This window comes from Oncorhynchus kisutch, linkage group LG6 (assembly GCF_002021735.2).
Source record: "Oncorhynchus kisutch isolate 150728-3 linkage group LG6, Okis_V2, whole genome shotgun sequence".
In the NCBI taxonomy this organism is placed as follows: Eukaryota; Metazoa; Chordata; class Actinopteri; order Salmoniformes; family Salmonidae; genus Oncorhynchus; species Oncorhynchus kisutch.
Window position 1 is genome coordinate 59,489,558 of NC_034179.2, and position 16,506 is coordinate 59,506,063.

Below are 16,506 nucleotides of genomic sequence, written 5' to 3' on the forward strand. Positions count from 1 at the left end.
AAACTTGCATCTCTGAAGTAAAGATCTACTGACTCTGGGTACCTTTCCTCCACAGAAAAACGTGGTAGCAGCCTGATTTGATTGACTTTAAAAAGCACTTTGCTAAAAACAATAGGTTAATCTTTTTAAAAATTTATTTTACATTTTTTTATTTAACCTTTTATTTAACTAGGCAAGTCAGTTAAGGACAAATTCTTATTTACAATGACGGCCTAGATTGAAAATAGATCACGGAACTTGGGTAAACTGTTCATTTTTACAGCATTAATCCTTCCTATAAGTTTTAATTTGTGTAAGGTGGGGATGTAATGAACGAGTTACATTCACTCCAAGATATTTGAAACCAGAGCGGCTAAGCTGAAAATCCAACTCTGACTGCTGGAGCTATAGCGCTGCTGAATTGATTGGGAATTTGGAATTTCTTAAATAACTCAGTTGGAAACCCATCAGGCCCTGGAGTTTTGTTGCTCTGCATTGACTTGATAGACTGAAGAAGTTATTCAAGGATGAGAGGAGAATCAAGATCATCTGCAGTTTCAGCCTCAACTGTGGGAGTCTCCAGTTCACCCAAAAATGTAGTCATATTGGCAGTATCTGATGGAAATGCAGACGTATACAGGGAGGAATACAAAGACTTGAACGTGTCATTGATCCCCGTAGGATCAGAAATCATGCTATGAGAGGAATCTTTGATTTGGGGAATCAGACAGGTTGCAGCACTGCATTTTAATTGGTGTGCAAGCAGACGACTTGCCCTGTCGCCATGTTCATAGTAGCTACCACGTGAATGCAATAGTAACCATTATTTTTCTATAGTGGACAAATTCAGATTATAAATTCAAGCGTTGCTTATATAGCCCTGGTGATGGCGTCAAGGCATATTGGTGTTCTAAGTCAAGGATGGCTTTAGAGAGTTCTTCAAGTTTAGCTTCCCAAGTTTTGTTTAAATGAGAAGAATAATGTCAACCGTGAAGAGGCGACTCCGGGATGCTTGCCTTCTAGGCAGAGTTGCAAAGAAAAAGCCATATCACAGACTGGCCAATAAAAATATAAGATTTAAGATTGGCAAAAGAACACAGACACTGGACAGAGGAACTCTGCCTAGAAGGCCAGCATCCCGGTGTCGCCTCTTCACTGTTGACGTTGAGACTGGTGTTTTGCAGGTACTATTTAATGAAGCTGCCAGGTGAGGACCTGTGAGACGTCTGTTTTTCAAACTAGACACAAATGTACTTGTCTTGTTGCTCAGTTGTGCACCGGGGCCTCCCACTCCTCTTTCTATTCTGCTTAGCGCCTTCTGTGAAGGGAGTAGTACACAGCATTGTACGAGATCTTCAGTTTCTTAGCAATTTCTCGCATGGAATTGCCTTCATTTCTGAGAACGAGAATAGACTGAGTTTCAGAAGAAAGTCTTTGTTTCTGGCCATTTTGAGCCTGTAATCAAACCCACAAATGCTGATGCTCCAGATGCTCCAGGCCAGTTTGATTGCTTCTTTAATCAGTACAACAGTTTTCAGCTGTGCTAACATAATTGCAAAAGGGTTTTCTAATGATCAATTAGCCTTTTTAAAATGATAAACTTGGATTAGCTAACACAATGTGCCATTGGAACACAGGAGTGATGGTTGCTGTATGTCTATGTAGATATTCCATTAAAAATCAACAGTTTCCAGTTACAATATTAATTTACAACATTAACAATGTCTACATTGTATTTCTGGTCAATTTTATGTTATTTTAATGGACAAAAAAAATGCTTTTCTTTCAAAAACAAGGACATTTCTAAGTGACCCAAACTTTTGAACGGTAGTGTACATTGACCAATACTACAGGTGTGTGCCAAATGTTGCCAGTTATGATTAAATATCTACCATTACTGTCTAAAATAACATTATTAGTAGAGAAATGTATTATTTTACTAACCAAAATTGCAACCCTTCTGGCTTTGGAGTTAAAGTCTGAATGGAAAACCTGACTGAACCTGGAGTTTTGAGCCTTGAGTGATCTTTAATTCGTATATGGGTCTCATGTAAAAATACCACATCTGCTTTTAGCTTTTCAAATGGGAGAAGACCCTAGACCTCGATAATTCATTGTTTTATTATTCCAAGATAAAAACTTTATAGGATTAGGCCTGCCTATTTCAATATGACTATTATTAGCATTGTTAGCCATCCACAATATGAGTGAAACAAAAGGTGTGAAAACAGACCAAGCATTTGCAAAGATAAGAGAACTGATGAAAAAAAGCACCAAAAAATTATTATAAAAAATACAAATAGGACCAAAAAAGGTCACTCACCCTCCCCTCCCCTCCCACCCAAACCCAAAGTCTCCTTGCCCAGCGAATTGAGACAGCAGATTGAAGTTTGCGCAGCTTCGGTGCATATAAACAGAAAACCTTCCTATCCAAACGCGGAGAGGCTCCATAGTAGTGAGTCGTGAAATATATTTAAAAAGGCATTCACAAAATGGTAAAGTAGGTCAACAGATAACAAAAACCCCATAACAGTAAAACGGAACGGTGCTGAGTCAGGGAGTCTTCAATCAGTGCAACATGTACAATGTGTGTTAAGGATGGCAAAATAAGTGTCCCGCAGTATGTTACCCTGTTACAAAAAAGAAAAGGGGCTGAGTGTCTGTACATGTACGAATGATCAATTGGGTGTAATAAAGTGGTTTAAAGTCCTTCAGTGAGTATCTAAATCAAAAATCAAAAAAAGGAAAGCTCTGCAAAAGCCTGGAATTTTTGCCATGCATTACTACGCTAGCCACCTAGCCAAATAAAAAGGACCTCCCAAACATGTTAGTCATTTTTATCATAGTTATATAGTGTTTCTGCAGAGTAAAAAAGGAATGGCAACGTGGGGAAAAAGGCCCTGCCGTAAAAATCTAAACACACTTTCGACTTGGAGGGTAGGCTAGGCTATGCATGCTACCTGGCAAAAGAGTAGGTCATAGATTCAAGATACGGCTCAGAAGTGACTGTCGAACCAACTCTGGGCATCCTCGTGGGAGTCAAACTGTAGCTTCCCCCTGGCATGTTCAACTTGGAGACGAGCAGGGAAGCGGAGTGAGAATTTCACATTCTTTTCATGAAGGTTGCGTTTCACATTGAGGAATTTAGCTATTTTCTTGGTGAACACCTTCTGTCCGCAGAAGTGTAGCTGGTCTCTGCCTTGCCTCTGAAGGATACGTTCCTTGTCACGGTAGTACTGAAAACGGACGATAAACACTCTAGACTTGGAGTTGTCGTCTCTTCCCGCTGGGGATGGGCCAATGCGGTGGGCTCGGTCCAGCTTCGGGGGTGAGGGAATGATGGCCGGACCTAGCACCTCTGCGAAGAAGTCTGACATGAACTTAGAAGTCTGACATGAACTACTTGAGTAGTTTCTCTGGTATACCAACAACCCAAAGATTGCAACGGTGAGTATGGGATTCCAGGTTATCTGTCTTGTCAATCAGCTTTAGGTTTTCGGCGCTCAGACAGGTGACCGTTTTAATCTGTAGTTATACAGGTCTAGTTCAAAGCCGTCAAGTTGGCGCCCATGTTCATCCGCAGCATCTTGGACACCATCCAGGACGGCGGAGAAGGGGGCCAGAGCCGCATCGATGGCAGATCTGAGTGCCCCTCATGATCTCATGTTAAATACAGTTGAACTATGATGGCTACAGGTTCGTCTGCCTCACCTAAAGCCCATTTGGGTGGGAAGCTGCTATAGGCCACCAAGTGCAAACAGTCAGTATCTGGATAACGTATGAGAGGTATATTTTCTGGGTGATTTTAAATATTGTCCGGCTTTCATCAAGCTGCACACTCAATAAAAAGCTTCAAACTGTAACTAGTGCCTGCAACCTTGTTCAGGTTATCAGTCAGCCTGCCAGGGTTGTTACAAACAGCACAGGAATGAAATCATCAAATTAGTGATATGCTAACTTACAAGCCCTGAACAAACTATGCAGTTTTAAGAAAATACATTAAAAAAAGTAAGAGATAAGATTAGGGGTGGCAGGGTAGCCTTGTGATTAGAGCGTTGGACTAGTAATCGAAAGGTTGTAAATCCCCGAGCTTCTGCCCCTGAACAGGCAGTTAACCCACTGTTCCTAGGCCTTCATTGAAAATAAGAATTTGTTCTTAACTGAGTTGCCTAGTTCAATAAAGGTAAAAAATAAGAAAAAAATACAAAATAATTAAAGAGCAGCAGTAAATAACAATAGCGGGGATATAGGCAGGAGGTACCGGTACAGAGTTAATGTGTCAATTTGCGGGGGCACCGGTGTCGAGGTAATTATGTGCATGTAGGTAGAGTTAATAAATAGATATAGATAATAAATAAATAGATGCATAGATAATATCAGAGTAGCAGCAACATAGTGAGGTGAGAGGGAGGGGGCAATGCAAATAGTCTGGGTAGCCATTTGATTAGCTGTTCAGGAGTCTTATGGTTTGGGGATAGAAGCTGTTTAGAAGCCTTTTGGACCTAGACTTGGTGCTCCGGTACTGCTTGCAGTGCGGTAGCAGAGAGAACAGTCTATGGCTGGAGTCTTTGACAATTTTTAGGTACTTCCTCTGACACCGCCTGGTAAAGATGTCCTGGGTGGCAAGGAAGCTTGGCCACAGTGATGTACTGGGCCGTACACACTACACTCTGTAGTGCCTTGCAGTCGGAGGTCGAACAATTGCCATACCAGGCAGTGATGTAACCCGTCAGGATGCTCTCGATGGTGGTAAACCTTGTGAGGATCTGAGGACCCATGCCAAATCGTTTCAGTCTCCTGAGGGGGCATAGGTTTTGTCGTGCCCTCTTCACAACTTTCTTGGTGCAGTCATGAGTGAACAGCGAGTACACAAGGGGACAAAGCACGCACCCCAGATGGGCCCCCGTGTTGAGGATCAGCGTGGCGGATGTGTTGTTACCTACCCTTACCACCTGGGGGCAGCCCGTCAGGAAGTCCAGGATCTGTTGGTGCGGTGTGCTTCCCTTTGTAGTCTGTAATAGTTTGCAAGCCCTGCCACATCCAACTAGCGTAGTATGATGTGTAGTATGATTCAATCTTAGCCCTGTATTGACGCTTTGCCTGTTTGATAGTTCGTCGCAAGGCATAGCGGGATTTCTTATAAATTTCCGGGTTAGAGCCCCACTCCTTGAAAGTGGCAGCTCTACCCTTTAGCTCAGTGTGAATGTTACCTGTAATCCATGGCTTCTGGTTGGGGTATGTATGTACAGTCACTGTGGGGATGATGTCCTCGATGCACTTATTGATAAAGCCAGTGACTGATGTGGTGTACTCCTCAATGCCATCGGAATAATCCCGGAACATATTCCAGTCTGTGCTAGCAAAACAGTCCTGTAGTTTAGCATCTGCTTCATAGACCGAGTCACTGGTGCTACCCGCTTAAATGTTTTGCTTGTAAGTAGGAATCAGGAGAATAGAACTATGGTCAGATTTACCAAATGGAGGGCGAGGGAGAGCTTTGTACGCGTATCTGTGTGTGGAGTAAAGGTGGTCTAGAATTTTTTTCCCTCTGGTTGCACATTTAACATGCTGATAGAAACGAGTTTAAGTTTCCCTGCATTAAAGTCCCCGGCCACTAAGAGCGCCGCCTCTGGATGAGCGTTTTCCTGTTTGCTTATGGCGGAATACAGCTCATTGAGTGCAGTTTTCGTGCCAGCCTCGGTCTGTGGTGGTATGTAGACAGCTAAGAAAAATACAGATAAACCCTCAAGGTAGATAGTGTGGTCTACAGCTTATCATGAGATACTCTACCTCAGGTGAGCAAATCTTGAGACTTCCTTAGATATCGTCCACCAGCTGTTTACATATATGCATAGGCCCCCGTCGCGTGTCTTACCAGAGGCTGCTGTTCTCTCCTGCTGATAGAGTGTATAACGCGCCAGCTGTATATTCTCAATGTTGTCGTTCAGCCACGACTCAGTGAAACAAGATATGACAGTTTTTCATGTCCTGTTGATAGGATATACGTGCTTTCAGTTCGTCCCGTTTATTTTCCAGCGATTGAATGTTAGCTAGCAGAATGGAAGTCAAGTACAGATTAGCGACTCGTCGCCTGATCCTCTCAAGGCATCCTGATCTCTTTCCGTGAAACCTAGGTTTCTTTTTCCAGGGAATCAAGGGGATCTGGGCCTGGTCTGGTGTCTGTAGTCTATCCCTAGAATCTATTTGGGCACGTGTTAATGCTGCAGAAATTAGCTTTAAAGAATTATCCAAATCCATTGGATGTAGTGATCACAATATTGTAACCATATCTAGGAACCAAAGTTCCAAAAGCTGGGCCTAATACAGTGTATAAGACGTTATACAGTAAGTTTTGTGAAAATGGCGTTGAGTGTTTTTGTGACTAGGCTCTGACCTAACATAATCATATGGTGTGCTTTTGCTGTAAAGTCTTTTTGAAATCGGACACGATGGGTAGATTAACAAGAAGTTAAACTTTAATTTGTGAATGTATGAAAGTTACATATTTGAGAATTATTTGTTTTAAATTTCGAGCTCTGCCTTTTCAGCGGAATGTTGTCGAGGGGTTCCGCTGAGCTAGCCCTCCTGTTGTCGTTTGACCCCACATGGATTACGACAGTGTCAGCTTCCGGCATCTGGTAGAACAGTCGGAAGCAACCTTGTTATATCCTGTACTCGTGCTCCTGGGTAGCACAGGGTTTTTGCTTTGGGGACCGAGATGTTTCTCACCATAGAGCTGCCTATGATGACAGCTGGTGATGTTGAATGGGCCGGTCTCTCAGGCAGCCTCATGGTCTGGTGAGGATTTGAACCCGAGGTAGAAGCCACCGGAGAGGGAGACAGAGCCGAAGACGCAGGTACCTCCGGATCCGATCTTGATTGGGAAGCCACCACTGACGAAGGCGCCACAACCTCTGGATCCATGGCGGCAAAGCTGTTTCTGGTCTTTGTCAGTTCTGGGCTCAACATCTCCATGGAGACCCCCGTTGCCAGAGGACATCTTCTTCGACTTACACGGCGAGTGACGTACCTCCATGACTGGTTGGTTGGGTCGAGATCAGCTCCGTTCTCCAGGGAAGGGGGAGAACCCTACCTAGCACCGGCCAGTCAGCTGTGGAGAGCCGATACGGTGATGAAACTTCCACCAGACCAGAGCGGCTTCCGGCTATTGGGGTGGAAGAAAAATAAAAAGTAGGTGGGCGTGGGTTCCCCAGTAGCTTACGTAGGTTTTCTTCTTGCTTACTAAGAGTAGTTACTTCGCTCCTGTAGTCCTCCGCAAGCAAGCAGTTGCTACATTGAAAGTCAACGCGGTCCACATTGTCCCTTAACAAAGTTGGAAACATTCAATAACGGCCTCCATTTGAGACCGCCGAGCCAGCTATGCTAGCTGTCTCTCCCCCTATACGGAATCTGGCAGGATCCCAGGACGGATAGCAGCGCTCACAGCAATTTAGGCCAACAGAGCCACAGGATTCAAAATAAAATAAAAGTATATAAAAACACTGTTAGCTTTTAAACCCGAGGTCTTTAGTTCAGTTTCAGCGTTCGACAGCATTCGATAACAACAAACATACATCGCGCTCTGATGTTTGTTACCTGTCTAACAGAACACAGAGGGTGTTATTTAATGGAAGCCTATCCAGATAGAATCAGGAATTCCTCAGGGCAGCCCCTCACGTTTTTCAATCTACTAATGACATGCCACTGGCTTTGAGTACCGCCAGAGTCTATGTATGCGGATGACTCAACACTATACACGTCAGCTATAACAGCGAGTGAAATCATTGCAACACCTAACAAAGAGCTGCAGTTAGTTTTAGGATGGGTGGCAAGAAATAAGTTAGTCCTAAATATTTCAAAAACATATAAGTACTGTATTTGAGAGAAATCATTCACTGAACCCTAAACCTTGAAATTGAGTAAGTTGAGGTGACAAAACCCTGGATTGTACTGTCATAGTCAAAACATGTTGATACAACAATAGCTAAAATGGGGATAAGTCTGTTCATAATAAAGCCCTGCTCTGCCTTGTTAACAAAACTATCAACAAGGTAGGTCCTACAGGCCCTAGTTTTGTCACACCTGGACTACTGTTCAGTCGTGTGATCGGGTGCCACAAGAGGGACCTCGGGAAATTCCAATTTGCTCAGAACAGGGCAGCACGGCTGGCCCTTAATTGTACACAGAGAGCTAACAATAATCATATGCATGTCAATCTCTCATAGCTCAAAGTGGAGGAGAGATTCACTTCATCACTACTTGTTTTTGTTGGCAGGCTGAATGCACCGAGGTGTCTTTTTAAACTACTAGTACATAGCTCGGACACCCATATATAAGACATGCCACCAAAGGTCTCTTCACAATCCCCAAGTCAAGAACAGACTATGGGAGGTGCACAGTACTACATATAGCCATGACTACATGGAACTCTATTCCACATCAGGCAGCTGATGCAAGCAGTAAAATCAGATTTAAACAACAGATACAAATACACCTTATGGAACGTCGGAGACTGTGAAGAGACACACATACAGTACTGTCACGCCACCTGATCTGTTTCACCTGTCCTTGTGCTTATCTCCATGCCCTCCAGGTGTCGCCCATCTTCCCCACTTATCCTCTGGGTATTTATACCTGTGGTTTCTGTCTGTGCCAGTTCGTCTCGTTTGTCAAGCTTACCAGCGTTCGTCCTGTCATCTCCTGTCTTTTCACAGCCTATTTTTTTTTCTTGACATCCTGGTTTTTGACCCTTGCCTGTCCTGACCTTGTACCTGCCCTCTGTCCATTCCTAATCCTGAGCCTGCCTGCCTTCCTGTACCTTTGCTCCATCTCTGGATTACTGAACACTGCCTGTCCCTGACGACCTTGAGCCTGCCTGCCTTCCTGTACCTTTGCTCCTACTCTGGGATTGTCGACCCCTGCCTGCCTTGACCTGTCATTTTCTTGCCCTTGTGGGTACAATAAACATTGTTACTTCACACAGTCTGCACTTGGGTCTTACCTTAATTCCTGATAGTACGAACTGGCCATGACTGGCCCAGCAGACTTGGACCAGCTCCCCAATGCCGTCTCCTCCCAAGGAGCCACCATTGGTAGGCACGAGAAGTTGCTTCATGGTCTGATGGAAGGGTTCCAGGCCGTGGTCGAATGTCATGACCTAGCCTTGGATGCATTGTGGGAGCAATTCCGTGGGTTGCCTACTAGGCAGCCTACCACGACGGTAACCTCCCAGCCCCTCTATAACCTGGCTGGTAGCAGCACTGTCACACCGGTTTCCCGGGAACCCCACTTACCTCCCCCAGAGTGCTACAATGGCGATTACAAATCCTGCCAGGCCTTTCTCTCCCAGTGCTCCCAGGAGCTGCAGCCTCCTTCATTCCCCTCGGACCACTCGAAGATAGCATACATTAGTACGCTGATGTCCGGGAGGGCACTCGCTTGGGCCACGGCGGTATGGGAGCAACAATCCAGCATCTTCCTCAGTCTGGAGGTATTAGTCGCTGAGTAAAGAAGTTTTCAAGGCTCCTGTGTCTGGGAGAGAGGCTGCCCGGAAGTTACTCCAGCTTCAGCAGAACACCCTCAGTGTGGCAGACTATGCAGTGGAGTTCCGCACGCTAGCAAAGGGTACCTGGAACATGGAAGCGCTGTTCAACACATTCCTGTACGGATTATCGGAGGAGGTAAAGGATGAGCTGGCAGCCCGAGAACTACCGACGGATCTTGACTCACGCATCGCTTTAACCATCCGGATCGATGGTCAGCTATGGGCACGTAGGAGGGAGAAGAGGTCCGATTGTGGTCCCAATCGCACACTCAGGGTTCCCACCTTGCAGCTGATGAACTCCGGAAGTCCCCAACGTCTACATCCCGAAAAGATCCGAGCTTACCCGAGTCCCTCCAAGAGCCTCAGGAGACTGCCGATTCACCTCTTCCCGAGCCGATGTAGCTCGGTAGGTTTAGGCTGTCTCCAGCCGAATATGTACCAGACTTGAGACCCAGAGCTGTTTGTATTGCGGTATTGCCGGTCATTTTGTGTACCCTCCATACTTTCCCTACCTTTTCTGTGTCTAGAGGGTCAAAAACCAGGAGGACGACCCTGTACCCGCCCGCCTGACCACTCTGCCCGTCCCTGAGCCTGCCTGCCATCCTGTACCTTTGCTCCACCTCTGGATTACTGAACTCTGCCTGTCTCTGACCTTGAGCCTGCCTGTACCTTTGCTCCTACTCTGGATTATCGACCCCTGCCTGCCTTGACCTGTCGTTTGCCTGCCGCTGTAGTTACAATAGACATTGTTAATTCACACAGTCTGCACTTGGGTCTTACCTTGATTCCTGATACAGTACACATGATAAGACACACACTTTACACACACAAACACATGGATGTTTTTTTGTAATATATGTGAATGTGGCGTAGTTGTCTAAGGGAACACACTAAATGTAAATGGTAAAGTGTTATGAAATGTAATGTCATGTAATATTTTAAACTGTAAGAACATGCCTTATGTTGCTGGACCTCGGGAAGAGTGGGGATCCTTAATAATTACAAATGCAAACCGGTGTGCCTGGAACCTACTACCATACTCAGTTCAAAGGCACTTAAATCTTGCCCATTCACCCTCTGAACAGCACACAAGCCATGTCTCAATTGTCTCAAGGCTTAAAGATCCTTCTTTAACCGGTGTCCTCTGCTTCATCTGCACTGATTTGAGGTGGATTAACAAGATTTAACATCAACAATATGAAGGGTGGTACTCAGTGATTGGTACTCAGTGTGATGTGTTGGATTTTCCCTAAACATAATACTTTGTATTGAGGACATAAAATGTATTTCTTTATCACATTTTAGGCATATTTACTTTAGTGTCTTATTGCAAACAGGATGCATGTTTTGGAATCTTTTTTGTACTTACTCCGCAATAATCATCTAAGTGACAGAGTAAAAAGAAATAGGCCTGTACAGAATTAAAATAGTGTTTCTATGGGCTATAGTAGTAATGGGCTATAGTAGTAGTAATATTTAGATTTTGGTGTGACCATCTTAATATGTTAGCTTAGTAGAATCCCCCCTCCATTTTGACATTATGGAGTATTGTGTATTGGCCAGTGAATATCACAATGTATTAATTTTAATTTCAGACTGTAGCACAACATTCAAAAGGCACTCGCACATCTGAGCAATCTTATTTGCAGGTGCATGGCAACAATTGAACAAGATGAAGGAAAAAGGAAACCGCACACTGCTCTTGAAAGTATCACTGATCTTTAATAAGCTTACGTATCGGCCTCACAGCCTTTGTCAGAGCTTTTGTGAATTTTTTCTAAAGCCCCACCCACATCCATTCCACACATCGAAGGGCGTTGGAGGCAAAGGAAAAACAAATAAGTGCTACCAAATATAGCAATATGCATTTCATAAATATTACAAAAGTGTATAAATATGAAACACGTCTGGAAAACCATAATGAGGACATAGCAAGTTTTCATTATATCAGTGATACTATCAAGAGCAGTGTACAGTTTCCTTTTTCCTTCAGACTGTAACACAACAAAATGTGGAAAAAGTAAAGAGGTGTGAATACTTTCTGGAAATTGATCCAAATACAAAAGAGGGTTTCCGCGTGCCGCTAGTTGCCAATCTCTGGTTTAAACACTCTGCCTTGATTGCAGGTACAACCACCAACCCTACTCAGGCTGTACCACAGCTCGGGCAGACTGAGCCTGCAGCCACTGTGATGCTACCAGGGGTTCTAACGACGGCCCTGACCTCATCGCCTCCAGTTAGCCTATCAGGAGCAGGTAAAACTGTAACATCATCACCCACAGAGGAGGAGACGACAACCACTTTGATCACCACAACGACCATCACCACGGTGCACATGCCGGGTAAATGCATTGTGTGATTGCAAGCCTTAACAAGCCTAACATGTTAGGATGATGGTAGTGTTTCATAGGCATTACTTCCATAGGGTTGAGATATTTGTGCATTTTCAGTCAAGTGTCCTGACTTTCTCTCTCCAGTGCAGTGCAATGCCAGTCTCTCTGGGATGGAGGGCATTGTGGAGTCTCCAGATCCTCTCTCCTCATCCCCTTACTCTCCTCTGGAGTGCACCTACAGCATCACAGTGTATCCGGGTTATGGAGTGGAAATTCAGGTAAGTCACCATTAGTCATCATCATCATACCACTATTGTTTATTTATTATTATTTGCACACAAGAAAAATTACAAAGCAATGGGATTAGAGTTTAAGAAGCAAGTGAAAAGTGCACATATGGGAAAGGGTCTTGAAAGGCTCCTTGATGTTGTAGGCACAAAGCGTCTAATGAAGGGGGCTGTGCTTTTATACTGATTGGTTCTCTTGTGTCTTTCTCACTCAAACAACCACTTGGACAGCCAAAAATAAAATTTTGTTTTTCATGAATTTTTACGATATAGCCCGTGTTGACTTTGTGGCTGTGGACTCTAGAGGAAAACGCTTATCAAGCACATAGGCTTGAAAATCACAGCGCCAGTTTAAGCACCACCTTCTCCCAATTCTAATTTGTCAAAATAATCCATGAAGAAAACCCAGAACCAGGAACTACTCCAGTGTTGCCAATTTAGCAACCTTTTCAGTATACAGTGCCTTGCGAAAGTATTCGGCCCCCTTGAACTTTGCGACCTTTTGCCACATTTCAGGCTTCAAACATAAATATATAAAACTGTATTTTTTTGTGAAGAATCAACAACAAGTGGGACACAATCATGAAGTGGAATGACCTTTATTGGATATTTCAAACTTTTTTAACAAATCAAAAACTGAAAAATTGGGCGTGCAAAATTATTCAGCCCCCTTAAGTTAATACTTTGTAGCGCCACCTTTTGCTGCGATTACAGCTGTAAGTCGCTTGGGGTATGTCTCTATCAGTTTTGCACATCAAGAGACTGAAATTATTTCCCATTCCTCCTTGCAAAACAGCTCGAGCTCAGTGAGGTTGGATGGAGAGCATTTGTGAACAGCAGTTTTCAGTTCTTTCCACAGGTTCTCGATTGGATTCAGGTCTGGACTTTGACTTGGCCATTCTAACAACTGGATATGTTGCTTTTTGAACCATTCCATTGTAGATTTTGCTTTATGTTTTGGATCATTGTCTTGTTGGAAGACAAATCTCCGTCCCAGTCTCAGGTCTTTTGCAGACTCCATCAGGTTTTCTTCCAGAATGGTCCTGTATTTGGCTCCATCCATCTTCCCATCAATTTTAACCATCTTCCCTGTCCCTGCTGAAGAAAAGCAGGCCCAAACCATGATGCTGCCACCACCACGTTTGACAGTGGGTATGGTGTGTTCAGGGTGATGAGCTGTGTTGCTTTTACACCAAACATAACGTTTTGCATTGTTGCCAAAAAGTTCAATTTTGGTTTCATCTGACCAGAGCACCTTCTTCCACATGTTTGGTGTGTCTCCCAGGTGGCTTGTGGCAAACTTTAAACAACACTTTTTATGGATATCTTTAAGAAATGGCTTTCTTCTTGCCACTCTTCCATAAAGGCCAGATTTGTGCAATATACGACTGATTGTTGTCCTATGGACAGAGTCTCCCACCTCAGCTGTAGATCTCTGCAGTTCATCCAGAGTGATCATGGGCCTCTTGGCTGCATCTCTGATCAGTCTTCTCCTTGTATGAGCTGAAAGTTTAGAGGGACGGCCAGGTCTTGGTAGATTTGCAGTGGTCTGATACTCCTTCCATTTCAATATTATTATCGCTTGCACAATATTATTATCGCTTGCACAGTGCTCCTTGGGATGTTTAAAGCTTGGGAAATCTTTTTGTATCCAAATCCGGCTTTAAACTTCTTCACAACAGTATCTCGGACCTGCCTGGTGTGTTCCTTGTTCTTCATGATGCTCTCTGCACTTTTAACGGACCTCTGAGACTCACAGTGCAGGTGCATTTATACGGAGACTTGATTACACACAGGTGGATTGTATTTATCATCATTAGTCATTTAGGTCAACATTGGATCATTCAGAGATCCTCACTGAACTTCTGGAGAGAGTTTGCTGCACTGAAAGTAAAGGGGCTGAATAATTTTGCACGCCCAATTTATCCGTTTTTGATTTGTTAAAAAAGTTAGAAATATCCAATAAATGTCGTTCCACTTCATGATTGTGTCCCACTTGTTGTTGATTCTTCACAAAAAAATACAGTTTTATATCTTTATGTTTGAAGCCTGAAATGTGGCAAAAGGTCGCAAAGTTCAAGGGGGCCGAATACTTTCGCAAGGCACTGTATTTAGTGACTTTTCAGACCCCTCCAACAACTTTTAGTGGTAAAAGATTCAAGCAAGAAATGCAGTTACTTTTCGGGCTGCCTTCAGGGAGTTTGACACTGAGGAATTCTATGGTTTTGATAGCATTTAGCTAGTCTTGCTACCAGCCTCTCTACGTCCTTGATGTGAGAGTCTGGAACGGCTGCAAGAAGCGACCATAATGAAGGGGCTGTGCCCTCAAGACTTCAAAGCAGCATCCTACGCTGGTAGGATATCCCCGTTTTGAATTTAGTCATGATCTATTGTTTTACATAGGACCGCTTAAGCCCTTCCGCTTCCAGGATAAGCAAACACACACAGTAGCTAGCTTGCACAAACTTTCAGAGTTCGGACATCATTTGCCGCTAATCCATTTTATATTTTTGTATTCTTTATTTATTCAGGGAAAGCCCATTGAGACCATGGTCGAAGGAGACCATGGTCTCAATTGGTTTTCCCTGAATTAACTGATGACCTAGTAACGGAGTGCTGTAACTGTTTTTCATAAATGTTGAGTTTTGTATTGATTGCTGTTTTGTTTGACATTGTGTTGGTTGTTGTATTGTTGTTATCAGGACCCCCTTGCGAAGGAGCAAGGGGGTCCACCACTACCACATATCTACAGTACAAAATCCATGTGTATGTGTCTGTATAGCGTGTGTCTTTGCCTATTTATGTGTTGCTTCACAGTCACATTTCAGCTTTTTTTCTTTCATCACATTCCCAGTGGGTCAGAGGTTTACATACATGCAATTAGTGTTTGGTAGCATTGCCTTTTAAATTGTTTAACTTGGGTCAAACGTTTCAGGTAGCCTTCCACAAGCTTCCCACAATAAGTTGGGTGAATTCTGTCTTCAACTGTATGTGCTGAGAGAAGGACAGTGCACCCTAGCCATACTCCCAAGTAATTGTATGAGGGGACTACCAAAAGCTCTAAACCCTGAGGTAGTAATGACACCTGTGGTAAGAGGGGTGTTCTTCTTACTAAATCACAACCTTTGTTTTGGAGGTGTTCAGAACTAGGTTAAGGGTAGGGAAAGCTTATTGGACACTAAGAAAGCTTTGTTGTAGAGTATTTAACACAAAATCCAGGGAGCGGCAGGCTGAGTATACGACTATCATCTGCATATAAATGGATGAGAGAGCTTCCTAATGCCTGAGCTAGGTTGTTGATGTAAATTGAGAAGAGCGTGGGGTCTAGGATTGAACCATGGTTACTGGCAGTGGCTGAGACAGCAGATTTTCTGACTTTATACACTGCACTTTTTGAGAGGTAGTTAGCAAACCAGGCCAAAGACCCCTCAGAGACACCAACACTCGACACAAGAATGGAATGGTCTACTGTATCAAAGCTTTGGCCAAGTCAATAAAAATAGCAGCACAATATTGCCTAGAATCTAGGGCAATGGTGGCATCATTGAGGACTATTAAGGTTGCAGTGACACATCCATAACCTGAGCGGAAACCAGATTAATTGCCAGAGATAATACTATAGACATCAAGAAAGCCAGTCAGTTGATTATTGAGAAGTTTTTCAACACTTTTGATAAACAGGGCAAAATAGAAACAGTTAGGATCAGCTTAATATCCCCCTTTAAATGAAGGATGAACTGTGGCTGCCTTACAAGCAATGGGAACCTCCCCAGAAAGGAGAGACAGGTTAAAATGTTTGGAGATAGGCTTGGCAATGATAGGGGCAACAACCTTAAAGATGAAAGGGTCTAAACCATCTGACGCAGATGTTTTTTTGGGGTGAAGTTTAAGAAGCTCCTTTATCACCTCGGACTCAATGACTGCCTGCAGTGAGAAACTTTATAGGGGGGCAGGGGAAAAAGAGGGAGAAACATTGGGGATAGTCACATTCGAAGGGGTGGGAGATGAGGAAATGTTGGACAGGCAAGGAGGCATGGCTGAGTCAAATAGGAATCCTGACTTAATGAAGTTGTGATTAAAGAGCTCAGCCATGGGCAGCTGTGAGGAGGAGGGTTTATTCTCCAGGTCTTTAACCGTTTTCCAGAACTTCTTGGGGTTAGACCCACAGAGAGAGAACTACTCCTTAAAGTAACTAACTTTGGCCTTCCCGGGTAACCTGACTGCACTTATTTCACATTTGCCTGTACGATAGCTAGTCAGCCTGATTATGCGTGTGCCGAGCCTTTCTCCAAATTCAATTCTTGAGGTGGAGTAACTCTGCAAGATCACAGTCGAACAAGGGCTGAACCTGTTTTTAATTCTC

General features: G+C 43.8%; 1 protein-coding gene across 2 annotated transcripts in view; it reads left to right on the forward strand.

Moving 5' to 3' along the window:
* The window catches only part of sez6l2 (seizure related 6 homolog (mouse)-like 2), a 60,206-nt gene that overhangs the window by 6,541 nt on the left and 37,159 nt on the right, over positions 1-16,506 (forward strand). For both annotated transcript variants that reach the window (XM_031827026.1, XM_020484339.2), the window contains exons 4-5: positions 11,650-11,865; positions 12,001-12,134. In XM_031827026.1, the coding sequence (XP_031682886.1) occupies positions 11,650-11,865; positions 12,001-12,134 (350 nt within the window). The remainder of the gene's footprint in view (positions 1-11,649; positions 11,866-12,000; positions 12,135-16,506) is intronic.